The sequence below is a fragment of the Myxine glutinosa genome, chromosome 4, assembly GCF_964187855.1.
Source record: "Myxine glutinosa chromosome 4, kmMyxGlut1.1, whole genome shotgun sequence".
Lineage (NCBI taxonomy): Eukaryota > Metazoa > Chordata > Myxini > Myxiniformes > Myxinidae > Myxine > Myxine glutinosa.
Window position 1 is genome coordinate 15,121,140 of NC_136264.1, and position 15,518 is coordinate 15,136,657.

The 15,518-nt window shown below is 53.2% G+C and overlaps 1 protein-coding gene across 1 annotated transcript in view; it reads right to left on the reverse strand.

The window, feature by feature from the left end:
* The window catches only part of LOC144891575 (dynamin-like GTPase OPA1, mitochondrial), a 180,747-nt gene that overhangs the window by 56,743 nt on the left and 108,486 nt on the right, over positions 1-15,518 (reverse strand). Inside the window, 1 exon segment of the mRNA XM_078775183.1 lies at positions 12,284-12,370. Within this exon segment, the coding sequence (XP_078631309.1) occupies positions 12,284-12,370 (87 nt within the window).

The window sequence follows — 15,518 nt, forward strand, 5'->3', positions numbered from 1 at the left end:
TGCATGATGGTTAAGGGGTTTAGAATGTTAAGGAAGTGTAGGTAGGTAGTCCGACTCACTTCCCACAGCCCTTCCTGATTTATTTCATAGGTTAATTAAGTGTGTGACAGTAAGTGTTAAGGCTGGAATGGTAACGCCTGCAGTGAACCTTGCAGGAGCTACCGTTCCGGGGGGTGTGGGGGGGGGGGGGGGGGGGAGCTGTGTTACGAATTTGGGTAGCGATATATGTAGAGCAGAGTGGATCTGAGTAGGTAACATGCTTTGAGATGTCGCGATAAGGAACACTTCCTGTAATAAGTCATGTGTAGGCGTTTGTCGGGTTAAGATGTACGATTGTGAATCTACCAGGAGATTCGTGTGTTAGTTAGTGTAGGGAATAATGAGTAGAGCCCTTGTATGTCTCACCTCGTAATCAAACCTTTGTCCCTTATGGCACTGCACATCACTTAAACATTAGTTAGGACCTTTAGTACAACACTAAATGACGCCTTTCCCCCTGACATGACTGAGGAAGAAATCAGGCCAGAACACCGCCACAATTGGCCGCCACCATTTACACCTCCGGGAGGCCTACCCGCCTCGCATAGCACATGCTGTGACCAAGGAATAGGGGGACGGTAGTGGAGTGACGCAGTGGGCGTGACCTGAGCGAGCTGGCGAGTCGGGGGAGGCTCTGATTGGCAGAACAGTGCGCCAAAGCTGACGTCACCAGCGAGGGATATTAACAGCGCCGGACGCCTTGGCTGGCAGTTCAGTTCAGAGTTTGGATCGAGAGTTCGTGTGCGCATTTGAGCAGGAGTTGAGAGGAGTCGAGTTCAGAAGAAGCAGTTGAGTTACAGTCCCGGTGCGATCCTGAGCAGTTGAGACACGGCGTGTGGAGTTGCGCAGAGAGCAGTTCAGTTGAGCGCAGAGAGCCCAAGCGGAGTTGGCAGTTCGCAGTGCGCAGTTCGAGAGTTGAGCCCGAGCAGTTGGATTCCTGGCAGCGCAGTTCAGAGACCCCGACCCGAGTTGGGCTGGGGTGTAGCCCGAGTGGAGCTCGCTGTCCTGCTGTGGGACCTCGTGGTGCTTTGGAGCTTGGTGCACGGACCTCGTGTGCAGCGGCAAGGGCGTTGGCTCGGGCCTAGCGGGGCGTGCGAGGCGGACGGAGGATTCTTCCAGGCCGGGAATTGAAGACGACAAGACAGCTAAGCCGAGCTCCGCGTGTACATTTTACATGACGTGTTCTTTTTATTAATCCATAATCCCTCGTTTTGTTTCTGAAGTCGGTGTGCGGGATCCCGATTTAGGATATTTATTACCGGCGCGTGTTTTTCCTGTCTCTGCCTTTATTCAATAAACCCTTATATTACTTTTTGTACATATTATCTGAACGCAGTTTACCGGGTGGTTGATTTCACAGTTAAGGCTGCGGGGACATGCACCACTTCCCTCCATTTCGCGCGCTTAGGTGTTTTAGATTTTGGAATCCGCCATTGAGTTTCCGCCTTGGAGTTAAAAGCCTTCGTGATCGGCATCCGCGATCGCCATATATTAAATTTCGGCGGTTGCACGACAGTATGTATGCCCCTCAAAGAGGTACACCAATCAGAGCTGAGGATCTGGTCACATGACAGGGGTGATATGATGTGATTATGTCTGTGATGTCATTATGGCATACGACGGCTGACGCCACACACCGCCATTTTTATTTATTTCTAAGCTGTTCAAGCCGAACAGATCGTCAAACCTGTCATATATCACAATCGCCATGCTCTACCTTTACGTTTTTCAGTCAGGGTAAAACACAAACAAACCAATTGCTAAAATGACCATCAAATATTGAAAGCATCGACGTTACGGATCTTCCAATGACACAGTATGTATAGGCCTTAGGCCTCATGCCTTGCCTTCAGCTTCACTTTCACGCCGCTTCGGGCAAATTAGCCCAGGTTTCTTAATACAGCAGTATTGTTTTTGTGATAATAATAATAATAACGTTAATAATAATAATATAGTAAATATAATCCTAACACTGCCATCCCTTTGTCGTGACTGCAAAGTTACTGGATTGAAGCAGTGCATGGTTCATTATAACCACCTTTAGAGGCCATTTCTCCCCGCAAACCGGGGGTTGGCCTTTTTCGGGGACCGTGGTTGTTGTTTTTTGGTCCCCTTTTTGAAGCAATGTTTTACGGCCGGATGCCCTTCCTGCCGCCAACCCTGTTTGTCGCCTTTTTACGACACACAGGGAATTACCAGTGAACTGGTACTCAATTAGCCGACCTCGGAAGGATGACAGGCTGAGTCAACCCCCCTGGCGTTAATTCAGCGATCGACCGGGATTCGAACCCAGGATCCTAGGATCCTAAGCCGGCACCCTAGCCGCTAGCCCAACACCAGGCTTGGTTGACATCGAAACATATAGAACTAGATTGTATTCATAAAATACTTACCCTGCGCAGCCAATTTGGTGCAAGCCAACTCTTCCGTTTATTCAGGGTTGTTTTTTTCTTTGATCCAATATGACTACCAGAACACGTGAGCAATGGCATCATACATTTATATTCTCTAATATAATTGTTGCATAGATCACACTCAAGAAACTTCAAACTGATCAGACTAAGCGTTGTCCCAGTCTAATAATGACATTGAAGCGCGGTGTTACGCGCGCTGCTTGTAAGCAAGGAGGAAGCGGACAACGCGGTAAGTTGTAAGAGTCTTTATTCAAGACTTCCAGGCTGCGGACCCGGTGTATATCCCTCGGCCACGCCTACCCCTCGGGCGTGGCCACCGCCCACGCCTACCCCTCGGGCGTGGCCGCCGCACACTTGGCACGCGGAATGATGTCATCACGCCAGTGAGCTTTCGTGTCCGCCACACGCGCCCCCCCAGAATTCCCGCGCACCTGGAGGGCCAGTTTGCAGGGCAAACGGATGACCCGGCCGAAGCGCCCTCTGGCGACTGGCGGCGTCCGGGGTGCAGGGATGCCAGCTGGGATGCCTCCGGCTGCACCCGGTATGGGTGCAGGCTCGGGGGGCGGCGTGCCGGGGGGCGGCCCCGACGCGGGGGCTGAGCCACCGGCGGTGGGTGGTCCACGTCGAGGTGGGCCGGCTTGAGGCGGTCTATGGAGACACGGTCAGGAGTGCCGCCGATGTCCAAGGTGAAATGTTTCACCCCGGTCTCCAGCACGTGGAAAGGCCCATCATACGGGGGCCACAGTGGTGTCCGGTGGGCATCGTGCCGGACGAAGACGTACTCCGCGGTGCGAAGCTCCGGGGCGACGTGCGTAGGTGGGTGCCCGCGGTGCGCCGTGGGCACCGGGGCGAACCTCCGGGCTGTCTCCTGCAGCTCGGAGCGCTCCTGCGCCGCGGACCATGGTGCCGTGGAGTCGGGGAGGAACTCGCCCAGCACCCGCAGCGGTTGCCCGAAGACCAACTCCGCCGCGAATGCGTGCAGGTCGTCCTTGGGCGCCGTCCGGAGGCCCATCAGCACCCAGGGGAGCCTGTCGACCCAGCCGCCGTCGCGGAGGGTGACCCGGAGCGCGGCCTTCAACGAGCGGTGGAACCGCTCGCACAGGCCGTTAGCCTGGGGGTGGTAGGCTGTGGTGCGGAGCAGCTGAACCCCGAGCCCCCGCGCGACCGCCCCCCAGAGCTCCGAGGTGAACTGGGGGCCACGGTCGGACGAGATGTGGGAGGGGGCGCCGAACCGGGCGATCCAGGTGGCGATGAACGCCTGCGCGACATCCGCCGCCGTCGTTGACGCCAAAGGCACGGCCTCCGGCCACCGGGTGGTGCGGTCCATCATGGTCAGGGCGTGGGTGAAACCCCGCGAGGGCGGCAGAGGTCCCACCAGGTCCACGTGAACGTGGTCAAACCGACGTTCCGGCACCGCAAACGGGGCCAATGGGGCCTGGGTGTGTCGGTGCACCTTCGCGCGCTGGCACGCGAGGCACGTCCTGGCCCAGCCGCGGACGGCCTTCCTGAGGCCATGCCAGATAAACTTGTCGGCGATCAACCTCTGGGAGGCCCTCGTGCCCGGGTGGGACAGGCCGTGGATGGCGTCGAAAACCTGGCGCTGCCAGCCCACGGGCACGATGGGGCGAGGCCGCCCGAGGGAGACGTCGCCCCAGAGGGCCGTGCCCGTGCCGTTGAACGGCACCTCGGTGACGCGGAGGCCCGTAACGGCGGTCCGCAAGGCCTGGACGTCGGGGTCGGCGGCCTGGTCCGCCGCCATCCGGGCATAGTCGATGCCGAGGTGGACCGCGTGGGCAACGGACCGGGAAAGGTAATCCGCCACCGGGTTGTCCTTCCCCGCGACGTGCCGGATGTCCGTCGTATATTCGGACACGGCCGAGAGGTGACGCTGCTGCCGGGCCGACCACGGCTCGGCGACCTTGCCCATCGCGAACACCAGAGGCTTGTGGTCGACGAAGGCCGTGAATGCACGGCCCTCAAGCAGATGGCCGAAGTGCCTGACCGCCAGGTGGAGCCCGAGCAACTCGCGGTCGAAGGTACTGTACCGGCGTTCGGGCGGGAGAAGCTGCCGGCTGAAGAACGCCAGCGGTTGCCAAGCTCCACGCACCCATTGCTCGTTCACCGTGCCCACCGCGTAGTCCGAGGCGTCGGTGGTGAGGGCGATCGGTGCATCGGGCGCCGGGTGCGCGAGCATGGTGGCGTTAGCCAAGGCGAGCTTCGCGCCCACGAATGCCGCGTCCATCTGCTCGGTCCAGGTAACGTCACCTTTGCCCGGCTTCCCTCGGAGGGCCTTGTGCAGGGGGCGCAGGAGCTGGGCGATGCGGGGCAGGAACCGATGGTAAAAGTTTACCATGCCCAGGAACTCCTGGAGCCCCCTGATCGTGCGGGGGCGCGGAAACCCCTTCACTGCCTCCACCTTGGCCGGTAGGGGGACGGCCCCGTGCCTGGTGACGCGGTTCCCCAAAAAGTCGATTTCAGTGACACCGAACCGGCACTTGGCGGGGTTCACGATCAGGCCATGCTGGCCCAGACGTTCGAAGAGTGTGCGGAGATGGTGTAGGTGCTCTTCGCGGGACGCGCTTGCGACGAGGATATCATCCAGATAGACGTAGACGAAATCCAAGTCGCGCAAGACGCTGTCCATGAGGCGCTGGAACGCCTGAGCCGCATTCTTCAAACCGAAGGGCATCCGAAGAAATTCGAAAAGACCGAACGGCGTGATGACAGCCGTCTTCGGGATGTCCTCCGGCCTGACGGGGACCTGGTGGTAACCGCGTATGAGGCCCACCTTCGAAAAGAAGGACATGCCCGCCAAGCGGGCGGAAAAGTTCTGAATATGGGGTACGGGGTAGCGGTCGGGGGTGGTGGCATCGTTGAGACGGCGGTAGTCCCCGCACGGTCGCCATCCCCCGCCGGGCTTGGGCACGATGTGGAGCGGCGATGCCCAAGCACTCTCGGAGCGCCGCACGATGCCGAGCCGCTCCAGTGTAGCAAACTCGGCTTTAGCTACCGCGAGCTTCATCGGCTCGAGGCGGCGTGCCCGGGCGTAGACCGGTGGCCCGGCGGTGGGGATGTGATGTTCCACCCCGTGCTTGACGGTCCCCGCCGAGAGGGTGGGCCGCGTGAGGGCCGGGAAACGGGTGAGGAGGGCGGGTGAATTCGTCCGCTGCCGGAAGCGTACAGATGAACCTGGCCGGAACCGAACCGCTCAGCAAGCCGCTCGATGAGCCGCTCCGTGAGCTGCTCAACGAGGCGGGCAGCGCGCACACGAGCGAGCTGAACGTCTCAGCCTGGACAAGCCTTCTGTGCTTTACGTCGACCAACAGGCCATTGGCACAAAGGAGGTCCGCGCCAAGCAGTGCCATAGGAACGTCGGCAGTCACGAACGACCATCGGAAAACCTGCCCTCCGAACCGCAGGGAAAGGCAGCGTTTTCCGTATGTGCGAATGGGCGTACCGTTGGCAGCAAGCAGAGCGGGACACCGGCCCACGGACTGCTTGTCGGACGTACCGGCGGGAACGACACTCACCTGCGCTCCCGTGTCGCACAGGTAACGGCGCCCGGATAAGGTGTCCGTTATGTACAGGAGGCTGTTTAATCGGCCGGCGCTCAGTGCCACTACCGAGGGCCGGCCCGGGCGTTTCCCGAACTGCCGAATGAGCACGGCGGGCGACATTGCCGAGCCTCGTGGCCGAACCTAGCGTGGAAATGGCACCAGGTTTGCGGCGAAGCCGGAGGCCGTGGTTTCCGCGGTGGTGGTGGCGAGGCGTGGCGGCCGCCACGAGGTGCCCCTCGGAGTAGGGGTGGGCACCCGCAGGAGGTTCAGCGGCTACGCGGTGCATCGCGTAGTAGGGGTGGGCACCCGCAGCAGTTTCGGGCTCGGGAGCCGCTACGGCCGCACCGAAACTCGCCTGCGTGTCCAAAGCCGCGTAGAACTCGAACCCAACTGCTCCTGGACTCTGTGTCCTTCTCTCCTGACAAGGTGGAGGAGTTTTTGTCAAACCTCGACTCTGATTCTGCAACTGGACCAGACGGCATCAGCCCACGGGTCCTAAAATCCTGCTCTGCCGCTCTATCTCACCCTCTCTCTGTTCTTTTCACCCTATCTTTTGCTCAAGGTCATCTGCCAGCATCCTGGAAATCAGCAAACATTACCGCTTTACACAAAAAAGGTGCAAAAACAGATCCTTGCAACTACAGACCAATCAGCCTGCTCCCAATTATCAGCAAAGTCATGGAATCCATCATTGCTTCGGATATGAAATCTTTCCTCTTCTCCAATGGCTTGATCTCTGATCATCAATTTGGTTTCAGACCAGGTCACTCTACTCTGGACATGCTGCTTCTGCTGTCTCAACAATGGATGGAGGTCCTCAATGCCAAACAGGAAATCAGAGCTGTCTCCCATGACATATCACGTGCCTTCGATACGGTCTGGCACCCAGTTCTGCTCACCAAACTCTCCTCCTATGGTATCCATGGAAATCTCCATGCATGGCTTGCGGACTTCCTCTCTGGTCGTCGTCAACGTGTGGCCCTGAATGGATTTCTCTCATCTCCCCTTCCTGTTCAGGCTGGAGTTCCCCAAGGCAGTGTGGTGAATTCGAAATTCGAAAAGACCGAACGGCGTAATGACAGCCGTCTTCGGGATGTCCTCCGGCCTGACGGGGACCTGGTGGTAACCGCGTATGAGGCCCACCTTCGAAAAGAAGGACATGCCCGCCAAGCGGGCGGAAAAGTTCTGAATATGGGGTACGGGGTAGCGGTCGGGGGTGGTGGCATCGTTGAGACGGCGGTAGTCCCCGCACGGTCGCCCAGCACACAGCTGGGCCCAGTGTGCTGGGCCCTGTGCTTTTTCTGGTCTTTATCAATGATCTCTCCGACTCTCTGAAAAATCCTCTCTATCTCTTTGCTGATGACTCCACTCTCTGCCGCTCCATTCCTCTTCCCGCAGATCGGCAGTCTGCAGCCTCCTCACTCTCTAAAGACCTGGACAAAATCACAGACTGGTCAAACAAGTGGAACATGTCTTTCAATCCTGACAAATCTCACACTCTTACTATGTCTCTCCGAAAAGATCGACTGGACAACCCTCCCATCTACTTTCTCAACAATCCTCTCCAAGAAGTTCTGTCGCTCAAGCTTTTGGGTCTCACTATCTGCCATGATCTTTCTTGGGAAAACCACATTTCCAAGCTGGCCTCCAAAGCCAGTCGCCGACTGGGCATCCTCCGTCGTGCGAAGTCCTTCCTAGGCACACCTGAGCTCCTCACCACATAAAAGGCTTTCATCCGCAGCTCAATGGAATACTGTTCTCCCCTATGGGCTGGTGCTCCTGCCTCACACCTGGCTCGGCTTCACGCTGTTGAATCCAAAGCTTTCAGAATCATTGGAATCTCCCGCGATGAAGCTATCTCTGAGGGCCTTTCACTCACTCACCGCAGGCAGGTCGGTGGTCTTTCTGTCTTCTACCGACTCCTCTCCGGCCTTGCTCCCCCAGCTCTCTCTGTGCTCTGTCCCCCAAATATTCCTACAGGTCGCACAAGATCTGCCAGCCACCCTCTGATGGTTAAACTGCCGAAATCTCGGCTCTCTGCTCACCTTCACTCTTTCATTCCTCTTTTCTCCCGCCTCTGGAACAAACTCCCACACTCACTTCAATCACACTCCTCCCTCCAGGTCTTTAAAACAGCTGTTCACCACCATCTCTTATCTTCCCCCATCCACTCCCTACTCTTAGAGCTGTCTCCCTCGACATATCACGTGCCTTCGACACGGTCTGGCACCCCGCTCTGCTCACCAAACTCTCCTCCTTTGGTATCCATGGAAATCTCCACGCATGGCTGGCGGACTTCCTCTCTAGTCGTCGTCAACGTGTGGCCCTGAATGGGTTTCTCTCATCTCCTCTTCCTGTTCAGGCTGGAGTTCCCCAAGGCAGTGTTCTGGGCCCCGTGCTTTTTCTGGTCTTCATCAATGATCTCTCTGACTCTCTCGAAAATCCTCTCTATCTCTTTGCTGATGACTCCACTCTCTGCCGCTCCATTCCTCTTCCCTCAGATCGGCAGTCTGCTGCCTCCTCACTCTCTGAAGACCTGGACAAAATCACAGACTGGTCAAACAAGTGGAACATGTCTTTCAATCCTGACAAATCTCACACTCTTACTATGTCTCTCCGAAAAGATCGACTGGACAACCCTCCCATCTACTTTCTCAACAATCCTCTCCAAGAAGTTCTGTCGCTCAAGATTTTGGGTCTCACTATCTGCCATGATCTTTCTTGGGAAAACCACATTTCCAAGCTGGCCTCCAAAGCCAGTCGACGACTGGGCATCCTCCGTCGTGCGAAGTCCTTCCTCGGCACACCTGAGCTCCTCACCACATACAAGGCTTTCATCCGCAGCTCAATGGAATACTGTTCTCCCCTATGGGCCGGTGCTCCTGCCTCACACCTAGCTCGGCTTCACGCTGTTGAAACCAAAGCTTTCAGAATTATTGGAATCTCCCGCGATGAAGCTATCTCTGAGGGCCTTTCACTCACTCACCGCAGGCAGGTAGGTGGTCTTTCTGTCTTCTACCGACTCCTCTCCGGCCTTGCACCCCCAGCTCTCTCTGTGCTCTGTCCCCCAAATATTCCTACAGGTCGCACAAGATCTGCCAGCAACCCTCTGATGGTTAAACTGCCGAAATCTCGGCTCTCCGCTCACCTTCACTCTTTCATTCCTCTTTTCTCCCGCCTCTGGAACAAACTCCCTCACTCCCTTCAATCCCACTCCTCCCTCCAGGTCTTTAAAACAGCTGTTCACCACCATCTCTTATCTTCCCCCATCCAAAACCTTGAGCTTTTCTACCCCCGCTAATTCACCCCAGATCCACCTTGTTTGAAATTCCAACTTCTTTCCTGGAAGTCCTGGCAGTGTCCATATGTTTTATACCTCTCCTACTGCCCCCTTCCCACGCCCCCCCCCCCCCCCAAAGCCCTCGCCCTCTCTCAGATCTCTCGATGTCTCCATGTCTCTCGGTCCCTGCTCTCAAATGTTGTGTTTGTGTCCTTCCCCCTCTCTCCCCATCTTGTCTACCGCTCCCTATGTTATATGTTTTATGTGTCGGTTTGTCTTTCTGTGTGATTAATGTTCGCTCTTTCACGAGCCTCGATCTTGTATACAAAAAAAAAAAAAAAAAAAAAAAAAAAAAATCCAAAACCTTGATCTTTCCTACCCACACTAATTCACCACAGATCCACCTTGTTTGAAATTCCAACTTCTTTCCTGGAAGTCCTGGCAGTGTCCATATGTTTTATACCTCTCCCATCCCCCCCCCCCCCTTCCCATGCCTCCCCCCCAAAGCCCTCTCCCTCCCACAGTTCTCTTGATGTCTCCATGTATCTCGGTCCCTGCTCTCAAATGTTGTGTTTGGGTCCTTCCCCCTCTCTCTCTAACGCTCCCGATGTTATTTGTTTTATGTGTCTGTTTGTCTTTCTGTGCGATTAATGTTCGCTCTTTCACGAGCCTCGATCTTGTATACAAAAAACAAAAAACAAAAAAAAAATACTTGTCGGCCTCGGCCGCGAGCGCTCGGGGTTCCGTTGTCGCAGAACCGGCCAACGCGAGGCGTACTCGTGCCGGCAGCTGGTGTCGAAATAACGCCCGGAATAGAGCGTTCGGGGTTTCGTCACCCATGAGCGACAGCATATGGTCCATTCGGACCGACGGTCACGTGTCACCGAGCTCAGGGAGGTCCAAGAGGCGATCGGCCCGTGCGTCCACCGTGAGGCCGAACGTGGCGAGGAGGAGACGCTTGATCGCCTCGTACCTGTCGTTGGCCGGTGGGGTCCTCAGGACCGACACGACGCGGGCGGCCGTGCCGGCCCCGAGGGAGGCGACCACGTGGCAGTAGCGTGTCTCGTCCGCCGTGATGCCTCGAAGCCTGAACTGGGCTTCGGCCTGCAGGAACCAGATCTCCGCCTGAGCTTCCCAGAAGTCGGGGAGCTTTATCGCTACCGCGTTGGTTGCCATGGCTGTGGCAGGTTCGGGTTGTCAGTGACGACTGACCAGAACGTCGGAGGTCACCAATGAAGCACGGTGTTACGCGCGCTGCTTGTAAGCAAGGAGGAAGCGGACAACGCGGTAAGTTGTAAGAGTCTTTATTCAAGAGCTCCACTGTAACACTGGAGCGTTCCGGGCTGCGCGCCCGGTGTATATCCCGCGGCCACGCCTACCCCTCGGGCGTGGCCGCCGCCCACTTGGCGCGCGGAATGATGTCATCACGCCAGTGAGCTTTCGTGTCCGCCACAACATCATATTTACGGCACCAATGGCGTAATCGTTAACAACACCTATTTCCCCCAATATGGAGTTCTTTCCAATGAGCCACATTTCAATTTTTTCTATCCATGGAACCATTTTGGATATATAGAGGTGCAACTTTTTTCGATTTTCCAAGATGGCGCCTGTACCACATGATCTATGACATCAGGATTATCATTCAAATATTGTAAAGGAGGCGCTGCTCTTATGGTGAAAATTTCGTGTATATCAGAGCAACAGTTGCTGAGAAAAAAAAAAATCATAATGATCAGATAAGTGTTGTACTTGTGGAATTATGACATCATAATGAAGGCACTGATGACATCATCATTAACATATCTTATTCCCCATGGGGAATAGTTGACAATGAGCCAGATCTCAATTTTTTCCATGGAGTGGTTTGAGGGACATAGAGGTGTTAAGTTTTTCCAAGATGGCGCCTGTACCACGTGACTTATGACGTCATAATTATGAATAAAAATATTCTACAGGAGGAGGCACTTCTATGGTAATATTTCATGTCAATCGGACCAAAAATTGCAGAGAAAAAAAATTCATACTGATCTAATCAAGTGTTGTACTTGTCGAATTATGACATCATCATCATTATGACATTTACATCATCATTAACATATCTTATTCCCCAAGAGGAGTACTCAACAATGAGCCACGTTTCAATTTTTTCCCCATGGAGCAATTTCAGAGATATCGAGGTGCAACATTTTTCGATTTTCATATGGTGCCTGTACCACGTGACCTATGACGTCATAATTATCATTTAAAAAATTGTACACAGGAGGAGCCTCTCATATTCTGAAAATTTCGTGTCTATCGGACTAACAGTTGCAGAGGAATTTTTTTTTTCATACTGATCAGATCAAGCGTTGTACTTGTTGAATTATGACATCATAATGAAGGCATCGATGACATAATCATAAACATATCTTATTCCCCATTGGAGTACTTGACAATGAGCCATATTTAAATTTTTTCCATTGAGCGGTTTGGGAGATATATAGGTGTAACGTTTTTCCAAGATGGCGTCCATACCACGTGTCCCATGACGTCATAATTACGAATAGAAAAATTCTACACGTGGAGGCACTCCTATGGTAAAATTTCGTGTCAATCGGGCCAACAATTGCCGAGAAAATGAATTTTAAAAATAAAAACACGCCACTCGAACTCCACACGTATGGACGCACACGAATGCTTCACACTGCTTTTCGCTTTGCGAGGGCAGGGTAATAAACCAGTGTCTCCATGCAATCTCTTCACTTCCATGGTGACAGACAGCTTAGAGATTCAGAGTACTTCAAAAATTAATACTTACATTATTTGCTAACTGGTATCCCCACCCAGGTCATACTGTCCTCTTCAACTAAAGTATCAAACAAGCCCGGCTACGCCGCTGTTAGATGAGGCTTGTTTAAAGATGAGGCTCAAATGCTTTGAAATCTAAGTCTGGAAGAAGAGGGTTCAGCAGGAAGCAGCAGCAAGATCACGGTTGCTTTGTCAGGCCTTACCCTTGGAAGCTGGTCGTGAGTGTTATAGTTTTTGTCGTAGTCAGAGAGCATGTCCAAAACTTCAGAGTACATCTCAATGAGTGATTTCTGAAAAACAAAACATTAATTGATACAATAATTACCAGGAGCATCGGGAATTGGAGTGCCGGAGGTAGCTTACAATACAACAACAACAACAACAACATGCATTTTAAGGCCATTTTCCCTGCTGGAGCGGGGGTTAGCCTTGCGGTCCCCATGACAATCTTCTCCATCTTGCCCTATTTTCTGCATCTCTCCTTGTTAACCCCCTTGCCCGCATTTCTTCTTCCACCATCTTTAGCCAAGTCTTTCTCGGTCTTCCCCGTCCTCTACTTCCTTCTACATTCATTTCCATCACTCTTCTCAACCAGTCACTTTCATCCTTCCTCAACACATGACCAAACCATCTCAACCTGTTCCTCTTCACAGCATCAATCACAGGCTCTATTCCCATCATTTTTCACAATTCATCATTTGTCTTCCTCTCTCTCAACGATACTCCGCACATCCATCGAACCATTCACATTTCCACCCTTTCCAACCTTCGTTGCTGCTCTACGTTCATTACCCATGTCTCACTCCCATAAATCATAACACTTCTCACACATGCAGCACACACCTTTCCCTTCAGCTTCAACGACACTCCCCTCCTCATCAGCACGCCACTCAGTTCCCGAAACTTCTTCCATGCACATCTCACTCTTGCAACCGTTGCCGCGTCTGATCCACCTTCTCCATTCGGCATGTCTCCGAGGTTGCAAAATGTTTTCACACCTTCCAGCTTCACGCCGTCTCCAAGATCCAACTCAACATTTCCTCCATGTGCAGCTCCCTCTGTGCACACCTTACATTTGAATATAGCTGCCACACTGGTTAATGACCCTCTGAGACCACTACATTTTTGATGAACCAACTCAGCGCACATTGTACATTGAATGGAGTTCACTCCGACACCCTTCCTGCACACAGCACAGGGCCACTTCCCAGTTCTTTCCACCTCACCACATGCTTTACCACTTGCCATCACCTTCGTCTTTCCGATATTCACCTTCAGACCTTTTGTCTCCATACATTCCTTCCACTTGTTCATCTTTTCCTTCAATCCATCCATACTTTCCGCAATCAACACCAGATCATCTGCATACAACAACGCCCACGGTAAACCCTCCTTTACGTTCTGAGCCAGCACCTCCATCACAGATACAAATAGTAGTGGACTTAGTACCGACCCCTGATGCACTCCCACCTTCACCTCAAACTCACCACTGTTGCCGTCCTTCGTCCTTACAGCTGTGCGCGCTCTTTTATACATTGCCATCACTACTCTGATCAACCATTCCTCCACTCCTAACTTCCTCATTGCCCATGTCAATACTTTGCGTGGAACCCTATCGAATGCTTTCTCCAGATCAACAAACCGAAGAAAGAACTTCTTCCTCTTCTCCATGTACTTCTCCTGCAACTGCCTCACAATAAAAAGCGCGTCTGTCGTTCCTCTTCCTGGCATAAATCCAAACTGCATTTCGTAGATTTTCACTTTCTTCCTTATCCTCCTCTCCAACACCCTTTCCAATACCTTCATTCCATGCTCCAATAACTTTATCGCTCGGTACGAGCCACACTCTAGAGGGTCACCTTTCCCCTTGTATAGAGGGACGAGGGTACTCAGTTCCCAATCCACTGGAATACGGCCTTCTTTCACCGCCAGATTACAGATCTCTGTCATTCTCTTCACACCCCAACTTCCTGCTGCCTTCAACATATCTCCCACAACTCCCATCGGCCCTCCCGCTTTTCTACTCTTCATTGCTTTTATTGCTTACTCAACTTCCTTCTCAGTTATCTTCTCGGCGGGTCCTAAAACTGGGTTACTCTCTATGTTGCCATCCCATTCATTCTCTGTATTCAACAGCATTTCCATATATCTTTTCCATCTTCCCTTAATTCCATCTGGGTCCACAACGATTTGTCCCACTTCATCCTTCAAGCAACTCACCCCCATCACATCACACCTCTCTTTCGCTATCTGCTTTGCAATCCTGAATGCTGCTCTCTGACCCTCTTCCGAATCCAAGCATTCTCCGAACATTTTCCTACATGCCTCCTGCGCCTTTGATGAACCCGGCTCTTTCCCGAACCCGCCACCCGGCTCTTTCTTTGCAGCCTTCTTGGCTGCCTTATAACTTTCATGCTCTGCTGTTTCTGCTCCCGTACCCTTCGCCTTCTGCCACTCCTTGAACTTCTTCCTCTTCTCGCCAATCCTCTTTCCAACCTCATCATCCCACCACCATGTTTCCGAGTGCCTCGGTGGTCCTTTTGTCCATCCACATACCTCACCAACGGCTCCCAACAGACTAGCTTACATTGAAATCCAACCACTTTCAAGCTCAACCACATCATCCTCTACCCTACTCAGCCTCTCTTTTAATGCCTCCCTTACTGTCACCTCTTTCAACCTCCACACCTTCATTCTCGGTTGGTACTTCACCCGCCGAGCTCTCCTCGCACCTTTCACCCTTATGTCGGAGACAACCAAGTGGTGCTGTGAAACAGCCTCCTCCCCCGGGATCACCTGTGTCCCGGAGGTGCCCCCTATCTCGCCTACGCACCATCAGGTAGTCAACGGTTGTCGTCGACCCACCTGACGTGTATGTAACAAGCTTATTATCCTCTTTCTGGAACTGAGTATTACAAATCAACAAATCAGCTCTATCAGCAAACTCCAAAATCCTTTCACCTTCTCCATTTCTCACACCATATCCGTAGCCCCATGAACTCCCTCAAAACCATCCATACTCCTTCCCACATGTCCATTTAGGTCTCCTCCTATCACAACAACTTCCTCATCTTTCACGTTTTCCATGAGCTTCTCTATCGCACACCAGAACTTGTCCTTTTCTTCATCGCTCCGACCAACCTGCGGAGCATATCCCGAGATGACGTTCACCAAGAGCTTTCCAATCATCATTTTCACCATCATCAACCTATCACTCACTCTAGTCACACTCACCACACTGTCTACAAACTCCTCAGAAAACATGACACCAACACCATTCACACCCTCCAGGCACCCTTGCCACACAAACTTGTATTTCTGTCCCTGCCTACCCTTCACCATTCTCACACCACTTCCCTTCCATCTCGTCTCTTGCACACAACATATGTCCACTCTTCTTCTGACCAATACTTCCACCACTTCTCCTGATCTCCCTGT